At 38.7% G+C, this 17700-nt stretch overlaps 1 protein-coding gene across 4 annotated transcripts; it reads left to right on the top strand.

Annotated features, from left to right (window-relative positions):
- The first annotated feature begins 3557 nt into the window (after positions 1–3557).
- Positions 3558–17576, top strand: rnf44 (ring finger protein 44). Of its 4 annotated transcripts, none has more exons than XM_031745228.2 (11): positions 3558–3832; positions 8182–8374; positions 8558–8780; positions 9015–9182; positions 9602–9775; positions 9896–10057; positions 11947–12062; positions 12796–12883; positions 13136–13257; positions 13342–13441; positions 13538–17576. In XM_031745228.2, the coding sequence occupies exons 2-11, from the start codon at positions 8268–8270 to the stop codon at positions 13598–13600; spliced, it is 1323 nt and encodes a 440-aa protein (XP_031601088.1). In that variant the 5' UTR covers positions 3558–3832; positions 8182–8267; the 3' UTR covers positions 13601–17576. The 4 variants fall into 4 exon arrangements, with proteins under 4 accessions (XP_031601088.1, XP_039472312.1, XP_031601087.1 ...); XM_039616378.1 differs by lacking the exon at positions 3558–3832 and adding an exon at positions 4405–5427 and having other exon boundaries at positions 8240–8374; XM_031745227.2 differs by lacking the exon at positions 3558–3832 and adding an exon at positions 4411–5427.
- Positions 17577–17700: the final 124 nt, after the last annotated feature.

Here is a 17700-nt window from a genome sequence, read left to right as displayed (position 1 = left end):
TTCCAAGAGTCATTTGAAAAGTTATATTTTAAAATAAACAGCAACTGAAATTTTTAAGATATATAAAAGAAGAGAAAGCTTTCCACCAAGTCCTGATTGCATGTTTTTTTCAAGAAGCTTACCACAGCCGCCATATTGATTTAGCATGTTATCATTCTAGTACTGTCCCTAAACTCACTGTCTGTGTCTACTATTAATCCACTGGGTCCACTGGATTGCTGATGCTTACCAGTAACTATCAAAACATTGATGAAAAATTATTCCAGATACTTGGTTTGCTTTGAGGTAAATGATAATGCCAGTGACAATAGTGATACTAATAATGCTAATGCTAAGCAGGTGTTGTCTTCGTCATGTTATTACATGGTGATAGTTTTGTGGTAGCTTAAAGGTTCACAAAGTTTATCCTGTAGGCCACAAGAATGGCTCAGCCAAAGCTAGTAGAAAAGAAACATTTTGCATCTTTATTTTTTTTTTACAGAAAACATAAATGTTAGCCTCTTGATAGTGTTACAGGAAGTCAGTGGACAGTCACCAGAGGCTGAAAACGAATCCATCCTCCAGGGGCTGTTTTCGATTAATATAAATGTTAAGATTTATTTTATAATTTAAAAAATGTGTCAGGTGTAAAAAAAAAAAAAAGGAAAGATGTATTTTAGAGGTTATGGATTGCGTGTACCACAGGGGAGCTCTTCAGTTAGGCAAACGTGTAATCAAACGATGATATGCAGAAAAAAAAAATAGAGCAATATTATAATTCACAGGCTGACATAAAGTGATTAAGACATGATACTGGCGACGAAGAATTTTTTCCAAGACTCTTATCCAGTTCGACTTTGGTTTATGACTTACAGCATTTAACACAGCACTGCCACTCCCTGAGCAGCAATAGAAATATATGAATGGGCGGTAACAGAATAAAACTCTTCCTTAGCAATTCCAGTAAACAGAAACATAATTTTAAAAAAAAAGAAAAAAAGGAATGAGCTCAGAGTCACTCAAACTGTTCAATCCACACAGTCCAAATACTGATAAGATAAATGTTGCCAACTAGATCATGATTTAAGGCATATGATTGTGTAACAAAATGGACAAGAGAATAACTGAATTCCAAAACAACAACAAAAATCGATTTGCAGTGACAGGCTTCTAGGAAATTATATGAGTATTGATAAAAATTGGACAAATCAACCCTTTCTTCTGACCTACTTTGATACCTTCCTTGTTGGATGAATGGTGTCCTATTTTTCCCCCCACATTTTTCTGACTTCTCGTTTCCTCCTCAACAAATCAAGACCAATGTACTACAGTGTGTTTTATTTGGTTTTATTGTGTGTTTTTAATAACTTTATTTTTTTAAAATAGAATAAGACAAACTGTGAATTCAGGGTACTTAGACAAAAAACACTTGGGGACAAACAAAAAAACAAGACAAGATGAAGTTGGTACGGAGATTAGCAGAGGTGCAGATGTGAGTGTGTGTGTTTTTAAGGATTTTTATTGTAATTGCAACATATTTTCACATCAGGTGCAACCAAATTTTACATTCAGGTCCCGGTAAAAAATCGTCTGGGGGGAGTCTGAGAATGCAGTGAGAATTGCTGGGATTAATGCAATAGGGAGGGAAAGAAAAAAATGTGAATGGAATACTAAAATTCAAAAAGACACTGGGAAAAGACATATGAGTTATCTGGAAGTCCGGCCGAGGTTGGCAGGTTGTTGTGATAAAGAAATAGCCAGAGCACTGGAGGTCAAGGTCAGCCAGCAGTGTTGTTCTGTGGTTAATAGGTGGGATTTCTCCCCTGTTTTTTCTTTTTAAAGCATTGACTGAGAGCTCTGAGTCATGCAAACATGATCGGAGGGAGCCAAACCAAATGGGAACAACAGGCTACACAAGCCTCATGCTCAGTGTAAAATACTCCCTCTAGTGGCTCATAGTTTGAAAGTGAAAGGGTTCCTCTTTCCACAGATGGAGTCATAAATTGAGTAAATATTAATACAACTTTTGACCCCTGTATGTATGTCTGCTTTCATAACAACCCTGCACATGCTTTAATACATAGTAGTGGTGAAATATGTATATAGATAGATAGATAGATATAGATATATATATTTCATGCTATTTAGTTCCTACATCAAGCCACCCTTCATTCATTTATATTTTCCTTCCCAGAAGCCAGACTTTCTTAATAGTTGTTTAAAATGGTCTTGAGCAATAAGTTCCCAAGGGTTTATGAAGGTCTTTCAAACCTTTCCATGGACATTGGCTGATTTTCACTTAGTCCAGTCCTTCTTCTTGACAGTTTTCAAGAATTTTGTTTTTGTTTCCTTGTTTGTTAAGCCAATTAATACTATAAAATAGTCAAAGAACTCAAAGAATGAACTAGTGTTGTGCCTACATGTGTAGACATATTTCTTCCAGTTCAGTAACAGAACTAGGGAAGAACTAGGTATCTGTTATGCACTGCAGACAATGTGTGAGGTCAGGAGATAGGTATTTTCACCTTGTTGGTACAAACACTTGAAAGATTTTCAAAGACCTATTAGCTTCAGGTCATCTTCTAACTTCAGCAGGACATGAAAGTCATGTCTCATCAGAAATACTGTCAGTAGAAGGGTGGCTGTCAAGAAGCCATTCTTACGGGAAGGAAGCAGGGGGAAAAAAGCTAATGTATGCCTTCTTACACAAGAACTGGACTGAAATAGGTGCTAACAGGTCTTATGGACTGATGAATCCTAATTTGTATTTTATTTATTCAAATCATCATTAATATGTACAAAGGAGATCAGGAGAGTGTCTACAGCCACTTTTAAAACACAGATCATGGTTCAATATTGTCAGATTGAGAGCAGCCTTATTTGTCAGCATGGCAATGATCCCAAACACACTCTCACTGCACTAAAAGCATAGCTGGATAGAAAAACACACAGTGGACCACTATCAATCAGAGCCCAGATCTCAACATTATTCAAGTAGTGCGGAATCATCTTGAAAGAAATTGCGCAAAAGGCAGTTAACATCCTAACAAGAGCTATGAATGTCTTTCAAGATGCCTGTAGAAGACTACTAAAGGATATTACTATTAAGACAGTTCAGGCTGCGTGGAAGCATAAAGATGGTCAAAACAAATACTGACTCTCAAAATTGTTAGAATTGCACTAACTCTTTTTTTGCCTTATAACCTGTATTTCCATGTATGTTTGAACATGTTTCAATAAATCGCTGCACCTATATTCATTTTGCTATGAAAATATAAGATGGGTGAGTCTTTAAATAGGTAATTTTGCTTGCCCCAGGCTAAGATTTCTTAGGTTATGTAAAAACAGAATTAACCTTTTTCAATAAGGTGATGAAGATGTCTTTCCCCCCCTTTTCGCACAAATCCCAGAATGCAAATAAAACACTTTATGTAGGGAAACTATGAACTTCCTAGTCAGACTGGCACACTTTTTTCTGTCCATTACGGTAAAAATGGCAGCGCGCCGTGTGCTCTCCGCTCTTGAAATACGCAAAAATGGGGGTGTAACAGGGAACTGCAGAAAGTCAAAACAGACACGGGGCTGAACTGCCACTTCCAAAACGAAAAGGTGGCTCCAACGGAATCAGTGTCGACGGCTGACAAGCCACAAATGCGCACAAGATATACACAGAACTTGCCGATAATGTGAGAGTGTAATGTTTAGCACCTTTTTTTTTTACAGCAGTGGTGAAATCCACGGAATGTTCCACACGGGAACAGCTGACCACAGGATGCCGCACTTAGCCTAACGAGATGTGAACATTACAAGGGAAATATCAGTCATAACTAGATGGTTGCATATTAACAATCAGGTAACGACACATCTCCTCTTCTTTTTGCTTTCAATTTTGAAGATTTGCGCTGCTTTTTATTTACGGGAGATGGTTAGACGGCTTATTAGGGCTGTCATCCTGCTCAACCTCCAGCCCCTCCTTGTTTTGCTGCTACCGAGTGCGATGTTGTAATGTTTACATTTAGTCTATGTTGCATACGGCTACTGCACTCTCCAGTCAGCTTTGCATTAGGTGCACCCTTCGAATGCATGCAAAATGTCAGAAATGCTCCAGTACTGTGCCTTGAAGCACCCAAAACGCCCTGTATTATTTATTAAGTCTTACAAGACAAATTGGGCCTAATAGGTAGCCCGTGAGCCCATTTAAGCTTGGTAATCTTAAAGTGCAGCATCACGTAAAATGTTTTGCAGCTGCATTCAGTGGCCAACAGAAACATAAAATCCCTTATTATGTCTGACTTGATCATGCAAGTGCAATATTACATAACCGGCTGGGTAGTCTACAGTAGGATACTGTGGCCTCCAATGAGAATCAAAACAGACTGTGTGCAACAGTGCTGTTGTTGAGTTCAAAAAGTGTGCTCTACAAAGTAAAGTAAAAAAAAAAAAAAAAATTAGTAGGCTAAGTTTGATTGTAATTTGATCCTAAATATTCAATGATTTTTTTAAGTGAGGAAAAGTGAAAAAAGTGGAAAACTGACGTATGGAAATTAGTGTTTCCTACTACTTGAGTAAAATAAGTAAATAAATAAAAATAAGAATAAAAGTCAGCAATACGCACTGACAAATAATAACAGATCGGTACAGGCACTGAATATTGCTGAATTATTGTGAATGCATTATTGAGTAAGCAACATGTGGAGGTCGAGATGGGGTTGCTGTATTTACTGGTGGGTAGTTTAACAAATAGAAATGAATACATCATAGTTTTTAGTCAATCTATATGTCTCTGAAAAAAAATCCTTGAAAATATTGTGTAAAAACTGAAAATTGCGCTTAAACTCATCACTTAATTGAATGTTTCCGGTCATCTGCACTACTTTCCCTGCGACTCCTCCGGCGGCGTTTTGTTTATAAGCTACAAGTAAGAAGCGCAGCTGCTTGTTTTGATACATTGTAGCTAAGACTGTCTGGATGTCTGCCGTCTGTGTTTGTTGTATGCTGATTGGCCGCTCGGCGAAGGAGGCGTGGTTTTGCCATAACAATGCATTTCAAGGAACATACACGCGCCAAGGAATGTTTTCTGTCTTATGGTAGCTAACGTTGTCTTTGTTACACAATTAACGGTATTTCCTGCTCAGGTAAACGCTCCCGTTAACCGACGGGCCATCTTAGCGGCTTCTGGGGAGAGACGGACTCCTTATGCAGTTGTTAAAAGCGTGTGCTAGCTGGCTAACTTTAGCAAGCTAATAGCAGCTTCTTCGGGCTCAGTGTCAAAAAAGCTGTCGGACAGAGAAGATTGAAAGTCCTTTAACGTTGGGGGTTTTTTGCCGGTGGTGGTGGTCGTTTAGAGGCGGTTACGTGCAAGGATAACTTGATGGGACACGACATTTCGAAGGCTGAAACACCTGACATCTCCCTTTCTCGTCGAACAAGCAGACTAGCTAAAAAAAAGTAAGATATGGGCAGTGTGTTGTGACCAAACTCATTGCTGAATAATACTTGTGTCTGTCTGTGGTATAGAATTGTTATGTGGGTTTAGCTGTGCAGTTGTAATAATATCTATCAGAATCTTGTAATAGCATGCTAACTAACAACCGTTATTTGCAGCAGCTGCTGTATTGGACAAAGCGTTAGCCTAGCTCGTCTAAAGTTAGCTGTTCTCCTTCAGCAGGGGACATCTGATTTGCCCTGGTTATAAGGAACTGGTGGATGCCCCGATACTATTGTTTCTCATCTTGCAGCAATGCGTGTAGAGCTTTTACATAATGTCATTGTGAAATTATGTTGTGGTGCAGTGGCCTCACAAGCTGCACAGTATCGAGCTTACCCGCTTACCTACCATATCTTTTGTTGTTGCTTTGTCTTATGAGCACATGGCTTTCCATGTTTTTGTTCATGTGCGCTGCAGCGACCCCTGTTTATCAGCACCCACAATGTAATCGCATCAATTATACCGCCACTTGCACATTCCTTAACTGTTGATATTGCATCATTGTAGTTTAAACTCAAGTCATGTACACGTATAATACAGACAATGCAGTAAAGTCGGTATATTATCGACCTGGCTTTTTAAACAATTTATTATTAGTGGCAGTACCGCTGGATGTAATTATCCAGTTCCTGTTAGCCCAGTAAAGCACCTGTAACTAACAACATGATGTGTTTGTTACATTTTCACATCTCGGACTAAACAACAGTAAGTGAATCAGACAGGAGGCCTCTCAGAGAAGAGGTGTAGTGTAGAATTTACTATTTTATAAAATTTTTTTTTTGGCTCAAGTGATATTTATTTGAAAATGTATAAATGAGTTATAGAAATTGTCAGTTTTAGTGTACAGCCTGGTAGCAAATTAAAGGGGAAGGGGGAAAGGAAAGGAACCTTGAGCCTTACTTTAAATTAAGGGGATCTGAGCATTCTGATGGTATGATTTTTTTCTTTGGCTCTGCTTGTTCACTTGGAAGGTAGGGCTGCTGAAAATCAATATAAAGTTGTCCAGAATAATAACCTTTATTCTGGGATGAAACCTTTTTGATCGGATGGCAGTGCCTGTGAAAGCATAGAACAGTTCTAGGTATTTTTTAAAAAGTGGCTAACAATCCAAGTTTAAAGTCTTACATTGATGTGATTAAGTTGGAAATTAATGAGGAAAAATAATTGTGTGTGTGTCTGGGAACCACACCACTTCACTTTGGAAAGCTGGATCAACCTCTCTCACAACAGACACTAGTAGATGACTAAATCAAATTAGAGCTGCATTTGCTCTCTGATTTGACAGGCAGTTTTACAAAGAATCACTGTATTAGCTGAAGAATCCAGGTTGCTGTGAATTGGGCCCATATAGAAGAGAACAACATACTGATTTATTTAGCATCAAGAATGACTGTGTAGGAACGTGTCAGTGAAATTGATGATTACTTTTGCACCTCCTCACACAACACTGTGTGTGTGTGTGTTACATTTGCTATTAACTGGTGGAATCTGTTGTGGAGGTTTATCTGGCCTTGCAAAATAAAGATGAATTTTCTTGACAAAAAGAGAGTAAAATGCTTTTTTTGTTGCTTATATCTTATTTTATTAAATCTGAAAATGAACTTTTCTTTCTCAGAATATCAACCATGTGTTTCTGTTTTGTTATTGCCCACCCCCAACGACTGTAATATAAAATTGTTGTACCCCTCTAGAAAGGGTTTTTTGTCTCCTCTTACCACAAAAACGATCATCAGATCTGTTATAAATCTGTCATAAAAATATATGATCTTTTTGAATTTACTCATTTCAATTTGCATTTTTGTTTATCGAATGGGTATAAAAGCAATCAAAATGCATAAAACTCAGTTAATTAAGGTAACAGAGACTTGTTGCCTTAGTTGTATGAGGACCAAACTTTCTTATCTACCAAAGGCCCATTTTGAGTCTGGAAAAACACTGTGCTGCCAGCCTGACAATGCCCACATCCAATAGACACAAGGATCACTGAATGGTTTGAGTATGAAAATGATATGACTCATAAGCTTTGGCCTTTGCAAATACTAGATCTCGACACAGTGAATGCGTGTTAGACAGCCCTCTCACTAAAATCATCAAAACACCAGATGAGGGAAAATCTTTTAGGGGAATGGTTTTCCATTAATCTATTTGTTTCAGGGACTTGTAGAATGGTCACCAAAGGTGCACGTGGTGGCCCAACACCCTGCTATGTTAGCTTTCCCTTTAAATTTAGCACTTAAAATAAAGGGAGCTGGGGTGAATGTATTTTAGCTCATTTTTCATAAATTCTGAGTCCTGCATGAGGTCATTAAAACAAAGCAGGAGCAAATAAATCCTCTTGTGCCTTAGTAAAACATGAAGTTACAGACACTTTCTTAAGTCACATATCTTGTTATGTTACTTGTATTATGAAATTTACAGGGTAGTTCATAAAAATGCTCTTGCTTCATATTTAATCTAACTAAAACAGTGTGCAGATAGTGTCAGTGATCCTGTTATTAGCCTTCTTTTTTAATCCAATTTGGGTTAAGATCCTGGAAATCTTTGTGAATCTTACATAGGGGGTCCTAAAAAGGTTAATATGCGTTTTATTTTCTACCCATAAACGTCACTTGGTGCATGCTCAGTTAATAGACACAGCAATAAGCACTGTAGCATAATCATGATTATTAATGTGTCAGTTGGCATTTTTTGTTGTTGTTGTTGTTTTTTTGCAGGGTTAAGACAATCAGAGGCAACATACAAGTGCCTCCACTGTACAATTTCCTTTCCCAGAGCGTGACTCGTCTGCACGACGTCACCAATGCGACCATGGGAAATAGCAGTAAATAGGCTGCCACCAACAGCCCCCTTAAACCCGAGGAGGTTCCTTGGAGAGCCCTGCAACGCCCCAGTGCACCTCAGGAGAAGGTAAACTCTCAGCCCGGTCTTTCCTTCTGGGATTGTTGTTTTGAGTTATTTTGAAGTGTAGTTTTGCATCAAGCATGTCAAATGGTTTCTAGAACAATTTCAGACCATATACCTTCATACAATGTACTCAATGTTTGTGGCAATCACTTGTTGTTTTGTTTTTTTCCCTATATGGACATATAGCCCACCAATAAGACGCCAGTGGGGGAGACGAGACAGACCTGTACTGCACACTTCACCAGTCCAGGATGAGAACTTCCATCATCTGCTTTTCTCCCAACACCACCAACAGGTTCCTTTAGATGAATCCAGACAGTACAGCCACACCAGCACAGCACCACGCATGCTTCACCCTGCTGCTCACCTGCCCCAGCAGAGCCCCATCATGGTGGATCTACATGACCAGGTAACAGTGAGAGTAACTTGTTTCTACCATTTGTTAAATGTAAAATGGTAAAATGGCCTGTATTTGTATAGCGCTTTCCTAGTCCTAAATGTGTTAAGCTGTGCTATCTAACCGGATGTATTCACAGTAATAGATTATTTTAAGTGTGTTGTCGGTTAATGTGTAATAAATTTTTAACAGACAGACATCTGTTTTTTTGCCTCATCTTGCCCCCTTACTTTGTTCCCTTAAAAGATGCACCAGGGATCGGTTCCTATATCATACACTGTTACGACGGTGACGACCCACGGATTTCCCATGCACACCGGGCAGCCCCTTCCAGGGTGCAACACTCAGCAGCTCCCAGCATGCTCGGTAATGTTCAGCGGACAGCTCTCTCTGCTCTGCTGCCTTCCTCCTCCTGTGAGTTTGAAAAGGAAGAGCCCAAATGTCAGTGGCATCCATGTAGCACGCCATAACAGCCATGCAATCTGTCACTGTTCATGATTAGCAAACAAGATTCTTGGATTTGTAATTTAGTGTTCATGTTAGCATAAAAATGAGTCATGCAGCGTGAAATAAGATTTTTGGCATATTTAAGTAATTTTTTTGTTTGTTTGTTTTTTTAACTGTTATTAAGCAAACTGGTGTCGTGGTAGTAATGTCAGTGGTGTGGCTTTATGCAGCACATTGCTTCTATTCACTACACGCTTTCATTATAGCTGCATTATTGTGAATATAAGGAGCAAATTTGCTTTGGTTAAGTGGAGGCTTATTCAAAATACTGGGTTTGATTCTAAATTGACTTAAATGTTTGTTCTTGTGGTGTTTTCTCTCCTCAGCTCATACAGGCATGTACCATGCAGCATATACCGGTGTCTTATCAAGCCTTCCCACCCCTGATCTCCAGCGAACATTTTGTATTGCACCCAACCCCATCTGTACCACCCCACCAGCCACCGCACCTTACTCCTTTGAGCCAGTTTGTCCCTTTACAGCCTCAGCACCCACGCATGGTGAGTGCTGCACTGTATATATTTGTTCTGTAATAAAAAGGTAGAAAAAGAGAGAATATTGTCGCTTGTTGGTTGGTCTGCATGTTCGACCCGATGCTGACCTTATCTGTCTCCTGGCAGCCTCTACAGAGGGTAGACAATGAAGTTGACCTAAGAGGGGACCAGCACCCATTAGGCACCTTCTCCTACCCTCCCTCTCATCACCCACCAGCGCTGCCTCCTTCTTTGCCCCTTCAGTATCTTCCTCAAGAGCCTCTGCATCAGGAGCTTCCCTTTGGAGTGGTAAGACAGCCTGTGACTCACACAGTTAAACAGATTAACAGCTGGAGCTCTATTTTTCAGGGAACTAACATTAGTGTTAGCTTTACTGCTGCAAACAGTTGGATGAGTCCTTCCAATGTCCCAGGGTTACATTCTCTTGATTGAACGCTATGTACTTTTTGCCTCTACCAGCTATATTTATAAGTCAAGATAAAGTCAGTAGTTGGTAAATGCGTGAATTCTGGTTGAGTTATAACAAACTTGTCTGTTTAGAAAAAACTTTTTTCCCACTTTGAAAATATGAATCCACTGAAAGATCTCCCAGTTTTTGGCATGCCCTGAAGGTTTTGGGTTGAGCAGAGAGCACGGAAAGCATCTCAAATCCACACACCAGTGTGCTCTAATCTGAGTAGGCACACACACACTGATGCATTTAAGTATGCCAGAAGCTTTGCAGAAAATTAAGATTTTTGAGGTGTGAAATTGAAGTTAGAAATCTCAATCTAAAGTAGTAATACTTATTCTGGTTGCAATGTGTTCATGTATATATGAAAAAATAGACACATTGTGTTCATATAACAGTCTGAACTGAAACAATCCTTTTTGAGTTTTTGAAATACTGAGCACATTTTTGCACACATTTGTAAGTTGTATTTTCTTGTTTCTCCTCCTCCTACTGTGCAATGTCTTGAGTCAACTCTCAGGAGCCAGACTTTCTGTAGGTCTTTCAAAGTTGCTCCTTTTTCACTTGTTTTCAGTCCATTCCTTGTACCTGACCATTTTCAGATGAGTTTGGGTTTTTTTGACCTATGAAACATTAAAGCATAAGGAAAATACCTAACTCAGTACACACAATAGAAAACTTGGCAAAGAACCAATTTTAAATTTTATCTTTAGCTATTTTGTTACTAGCAGCCTATTGCAGAATGAAAACACAGTTTGACAGGCATAAAATAGCACTTGTGCCAACAAGATGCAAAGAGCTATTAGTTGAACATTTGGCATTTCTTGACATGTTGTCCAGTGTGTCCTTAAAAATTAAGGGCAATTGGAGGACAGAAAAAGTGTCATGCCTAAAAAACTATCTGCAGCAGATGAACAGTGTCTGAAAGTTGTGTCCTTAAGAAATAGGGAAAAGCAAAGAACAGACACCTGAGAGACGCATCTGGCCCTTCAGTTGTCCATCAAAATTGGGAGGATGGCTGTCAAGCCATTCTTAAGGAGGAAATGGGAGGAAAAAAGAGTCATGCCAAATTACACAAAAACTGAAAATCTGGCAACAGGTCATGCAAATTTGAAAGATTTGGTATAATATGTACAGAGGAGGTCAGGAGAGTAGCAGTACAGTGAGAAAAGCATTTGAGCCTGTGGTGTTGATAATCTTGTCAACTGATGGAACTATGAACAGAGAAAAGTACTGTCAGATATTAACTCACGATATGCACTGTAACTACAAACAAATATTGACTTTCAAGCTTGTTAGAATTGTACAAATTGGTTTTTTTCAACATATGTTTGCACATTTTAATAAAGTAATCTAGTGAAATATAAAGAAATGGGATGTAGCTCAACTGTTTTGCACTGTGCAGTAATTCATGTGATTCACGTTTGTGACCGGTATGAGAATTATTTCTCTGAATAATCAGCAGTTTTAGGCACATTACTTGCAAATTTTAATAATTGGCTCCCTATTTATTTGACACAGAAAATGTAATATTATTACTGTGCTTAAAAGTAGCTGATCTCATTCTGTTCCAGCTGTTTCAAATGTTGCCTTACATCAACTTCAAAGCATGAAAATTAATTTCCGTAAAACATTAATACTGAATTTGCTGTCATTTGGAGGTAAAATGGAGGAAAAAGTACAACTTTAAACACTGAATTGTTTGACACTGTGTGTCTTTCTGCAGCCATATCCACACATGCTGCCCCGGCGAATGAGTGGACAGAGATACCGGTTGCAGCAGCCCCTCCCCCCACCTCCTCCTCCCCCATCTTACTACCCAGGCTTCCTCCCTTACTTCCTGTGAGTATCTGCAGGAAAAGCACACCTCTTGATGAAATATTGCAGTTTTAATCATATACTTTTTTTAAAATAAAAACTGCCTGATTACACCGATTTTAGTGCATAGGCTTGATGATTGACTGCAGCAACATTAGGGTTAAAGGGGACATGAAATGCTACACATATAAAGGAGCCCTGCTCTCAAAAACTGACATAGATGCAACTCTGTGAAGCTGGATTTCAGAAACAAGTGCTTAGTTTTAAAAACATGTTTAGCGCCATCTTCTGTCAGTACAGAGTGTGACGTCATGTGGTTGGTTGGTTGTGGTTAATAGACTTACATTCGTTTATATTAGCTAACTAGTGACAGAATCGATAACTCAGAGGAAACTAGCGACACTAAAAATAAAAATCAGCTGCCTCTGGCTGCAACAATGTTTTTTATGTTGAGAAACCGAGGATATAATATCCATGTTCACCCACTTACTCTTTAGCTGTAAGTGGCTCTACATTGTTTGGCTAGCTGCACTCAAACGGGAATATGTTTAGTGTTTCATAACCTCTTTAAAACTATGTGGATATTGATGATGATGACTTTTGAATCTCTGCTGTCTAAAAATAAATGGAGATTAAATGTAGTTGCCACTCAGTGCTAGTATTTGCAGGGCATGTGCTGCCTTTTGTCAAGGAGAGATGATGTGTTTGGGTTCAATTCTTTCTTACACCTGTTGTCTCCGTGTCTTTGTCTGCTCAGGTCAATGCTTCCTGTGCCTCCAACAGCAGTGGGCCCAGCCATCAGTTTAGACCTGGATGTGGATGATGTGGAGATGGAGAACTATGAAGTTAGTGAATTTGTTAATTGCTGGAAAACACAAATTTAAGTCACATGTAAACTTGTTTCCACAATGATTTGAGGGTACATACCAAGGGGTTGCAGTAGTACAAGCTCATAGCGCTCATTGTTCTTGAATTCTGACTTCATGTACAAGTGCTGAAAAACACCTATAAAATAAAATTTTAATTTCTATATGTTAATTAAAAACCTAGAGAGAACACCAAGAACATCAACATCATTTCCGTCTCTCTCTTTTTAGGCATTACTGAATCTGGCAGAGAGGTTGGGTGAAGCAAAACCACGAGGACTCACAAAAGCAGATATAGAGCAACTTCCGTCCTATAGATTCAACTCAGAGAATCATCTATCTGAACAAACGCTGTAAGATCATCTCCCACTTTTCAGTAGGATTCAGTACGTGTAGATTGGCTACATGATACTAACCAGTCCCCTCCATCCCCTCAGGTGTGTTGTGTGCTTTAGTGACTTTGAGTGTAGGCAGCTACTTCGGGTATTACCGTGTAACCACGAATTCCACGCCAAGTGTGTGGATAAGTGGTTAAAGGTAAGCGGATGTCTGCTTAAACCTTTTTAAAAGGCATATTTTTAGCACTTTGTTTAGAAGACTTTGTCTTTACACTGAGTGTTGTTTGGCTTTCAGACCAATCGCACTTGTCCTATCTGCCGAGCCGATGCCTCGGACGTACACCGGGAGGTGGAGTGAGAACTGTCTCTGAGTGCTGAACTGGAAAGCTGCACACACCAGAGTCTGCCCCAAAGCTGGGGACACCTGCCACCTGCCCTGCGTCCTCCAGTAATTATAGCTTACCAACCCACTACTCCTGCCCCTTCCTAAATAAAAAGCAATCCAGGATTGTTTCTGGAGCCTGTTGTACCTCTGCTGTGCTTCATTGCCCGAGTCACATGAAACCCACTGCCTATCGCAGCCTATAGCCAGAGTTCTGGGATCGCCAGCCAGTTCTTTCTCTGCCCCCTCGTTGCAGATTCCAAAGATTTTTCCCTACAATGCATTATTTGCTGCTTTTGTTTACAGGGTTTCTTTTAAATTTGGTGGATTTGGTTGGGGCGTTTGTGAAAAGTGGGGGTCCTGCTTTGGAAGAGGTGAGTTGGAAGCCTGGAGAATGATGGCTGGACACCTTGTGCAATTAGCAGAAAAATAATAGGAGTACTTCAACATGGGTGTCTGTGTTTGGAGGCGACGCCTAACCATCATAGATGCATGTTTGTGTAGGTGTTGGGCAAATTGACTTGTTAATAATGTATGTTCTGCAATAATGTATTGATCCTTTTAACGGTTTTATCCATTATTTGTTTTTAGGGTTGTTTTTTTGTTTGTTTGTTTTTATTTTAGTTTTTTGTTTTTGCCAATGCTATTGTGAAAGTGTGACTTGCTGTGGTTCAGTGCAGATTCTGTTAAGCCTGAGGTTTATGGACTGCAACCATGGGGTATCCTCTACCCCAGATAATCCACTCTGGAACACGGATCTGTACAAAAAGCAGTCGTAGATTAATGGACTGCGTCTTTTCGAGGTCATCCGGCATAACTGCACAAGTGCTTCATCCACCCTCCACATCAGCATTGTTCCTCTGGCAAAGTGTGTACGCGTGTGTGCATATTGTGCGTGTATGTTTGTCCTGTTCACAGAGCCAATGCATTGTGTAACCACTGGATACAGGGCAGCATGCTAGGATTTGCATGAACTGTTGATTCAGACTAGCAATATTTTAATCAAGCATTGCCACCAAAATTATCAAATTTTAAAGAAATAGAAGAGACAAAGAAGCATACTAAAAGAACTGCTTGCTTGTTCAGAAAGCGCCATGAGAGAAGACTTAGCATGTGATTTACACCATGACTGTGTATTTAATGTATGGGAGCACTCTTCTGAGGGGTATGCTGATGCCATAGTGCTCTGGAGGCCTGTGCAGAAAGCAATATGTGCAGTGAGTGGTGAGTTTTAAATGAACATTTTTCTTCCCCTTTTAGGAAGACTGGGCTTTTTATTTCATTGTTTGTGAGCCAAATCCTATATACATATATAGCCTACTGTTGAAGATTTCAGATCTGCCTTTTTATGACCTTGACAAGCACAAACCTGTTACTAATCCTGAAAATACTATGTCATTTCCACTTGTTTTGAAAGTATGCTGTTTTATTTCCTTTTTTTTTAAGGTTTATTTATTGGTTTTACGTTCTAGAGAAAATGCATTGAAGGAAACAGTTAGAGCACTAACAATGTTTGTGTAAGTGTTATAATCTGGTAACTCGGTCAGGTCATTGTCTTAGGCCATGGTAATGGTGTTGTAAAAGAGCAACTGTATGTATAGCTTCAGTGTGAATGCTTTTAGATAAACGTTTGAAGACAGAAGAATGTTGACAAAACCTTGTAGAAGTCACTGATGACACTCCACCAGCTCTACAGTGATCAGAGCGGGCTCCAAATGACACAGAGCTGGAGTGTTCAGTAGTGTAGAAACACTGTTTGACTTCTAGTTCCCTGCTTGTGTTGATGCTAAAAAAAGAAAACAGGATCTATTAGGGGTGGGAGGGAAAAGAGCAACAAATGAACTTTTGCTTTTAATTCTCTCTTGCCTCCTAACTGCCCCACTAAGCACTAACAGGCAGTTTTAACCTTTGCTTTTATGTGTAAAGGGATCTTGCCTTTTTTTTCCTTTTAATTTTGTTTCTTACGTGAATGTGAGTCGTTGATGTGTGCCACCTTCAAGAGAAAAAAAGCCATTTAATGAGTTAAACCCACAGCTTTGAGAATTAACCTATGTGTACATATCTATTCGCTGGCATATATTGTAAGTTTAAAAAAAATCACTCAGGGCCTCTCGGTATATAAAAATAAAGGAGAACAGTCCATTTCAGATGGAAAGGATGCCATGAAAAGGGTATATCTGAATTTAGTTTGGTCATTTTCCTCAGACCATAAATAATTTAATGTAATCAATTATAATATTGTTTTGTCTGAAATAGTAGATATTACATCATTTAAAGACAGGCATGCAAGAAAAAAAGATCAGTAAATATGTTAATAATATTCACTGAAAAGAGGCAATGTACACTGCAACTCATTTACAAGTGTATTATTCAAACCTGTTTGACTTTTGTTCTTGTACTCAAACCATATGTTGAGACATAGCGGTTGTGATCCCATTTCTAAATGTGCCACAGTGCACACTATCCTACCTAATTCACTCCCAGATCTATTTCAGAGGTGTTTTGCATGACTTTAAAAAAAAAGAAGAAGAAAAAAAAAGTAAAAACAAGTGTTATATCGGAGGATCTCTCAAAATCTGGTGGGGACCTATTTAATGGTGCACAATATGCATGCTTGTCAACCAGATCCCAACTGATTTCTAGCTCTAGTTGGCTTCGGGTTCTGGGGGTTTGGATCTTAACGCTCAGCTGATAACTGCCATGCATTGTACTGCACACATTTGTAATAGAACTGAATGACTACAAGATTTTATTGCGCTAACTTCATTTTATAGAAAAGAAGAAGAAGAAAAAAAAAAAGACTGGTCTTGAATCCAGAAATTCTTACATACATTGTGTTACTGTTCTTGCCCTAACGACTGAAAATTACATGCTCTGAAACTACTGTAGTTTATCAAAAGCCATAGTGAAAAGGTGCTAGATGTTCTGCTTTTAGGTATGAAAACTCACTTGCGTGAATGCAATAGTTTGTCATGGATCCCATGTATTCTTAAAGCATGTTATACCAATACCCCTAAACAATGTAAGTGAAAACCAATATAGTTTAAGGGATTTAAAAAAAGAAAAAAGGAAAAAAAAGAAAGTGTTGTCATACTTATTTCAGTGTAGTACTGTACCTGCCTATCAGGCTCTTGCTCTCAGTGTATCAATATCTTAAAAATATATTGTTCACATATAGATTACCTTAATTCATGTTAATGTTAGCACTGTTCTTTTTGGAGTAAATATTTAATTGACAATATCCAGTTACCCTATTAATTAAAAAGAACCTCCCATTAAGGCCTAGGTAATGAAGTAATTTTAACGACAATTGAGAATAGAGTCTTGTAGTCTTTCTGTTAAGAGTTATTGAATAATCTCACAGCTTGTGTGGTGGAAAACTGTGTTCCAATAAGCAGCTAAAATTTATTTAGGATTTGTGATCGATTGCTCAGTAGACGCCATTTATTGTTTACCAATGATTTTTTCTTTTCTTTTTTTGCTGTGGTGGGATAGTGGTTTACTGTTCTTACTCTCCTTGGCCTCTAGGGGCCCTCGCCTGAACACCAGACTACCCACCCACCAACAGAGCCAGGGGCATGTGTTCTGTGTTAGGCAGATATTTTGCTTTGGTACTTGCACATTTACAGTTACCTCATTTTTTCCATGTTTGTATTGGGGCGGGTGGGAGGGGGAGAAAACAACTAATATATATTATATATAGGAAATGGTTCTTATTAATGTTATAATTTTTCATTCCATTGGAATCATATTGTTTGTAGCATTTAACATAACTAGTTAGTGTATTATATATATACATCTGTATACTGTTTGAAATTTTTAAGATTTGTACTTTTTTTAAATGAAAGTTGCTAGTTATGCTTTACCAAGTAGTGCAATCATATTTTTTTTTTAATTGTTGTGGCTGATTTGAGAGGGTTGTTCACTAATAAATGTATGATGTATACCAATATCACAACTGTCATCTGACTCGCTATTCAAGGTTTTAAAAAAGGGGGGGGGGGGTACATGGCTCATTGTACTTTAAATAATATCCGGTTATCCTAAAAAAAAACAAAGAAGAGAGAAATATGATC

The sequence above is a fragment of the Oreochromis aureus genome, linkage group 2 (assembly GCF_013358895.1).
Source record: "Oreochromis aureus strain Israel breed Guangdong linkage group 2, ZZ_aureus, whole genome shotgun sequence".
In the NCBI taxonomy this organism is placed as follows: domain Eukaryota; kingdom Metazoa; phylum Chordata; class Actinopteri; order Cichliformes; family Cichlidae; genus Oreochromis; species Oreochromis aureus.
Note: the sequence above shows the minus strand (reverse complement) of the source record. Positions and strands in the feature narration are given on the sequence as shown.

What these genes read in the sequence shown, in the direction of transcription:
- rnf44 (XM_031745228.2), top strand. Translation starts at nt 8,268, where the DNA reads ATGCGACCATGGGAAATAGCAGTAAATAGGCTGCCACCAACAGCCCCC. An exon ending in AGCCTCAGCACCCACGCATG is followed by an intron (nt 9,776 to 9,895) that starts GTGAGTGCTGCA and finishes GTCTCCTGGCAG; the next exon opens with CCTCTACAGAGGGTAGACAA. An exon ending in TGGAGATGGAGAACTATGAA is followed by an intron (nt 12,884 to 13,135) that starts GTTAGTGAATTT and finishes CTCTCTTTTTAG; the next exon opens with GCATTACTGAATCTGGCAGA.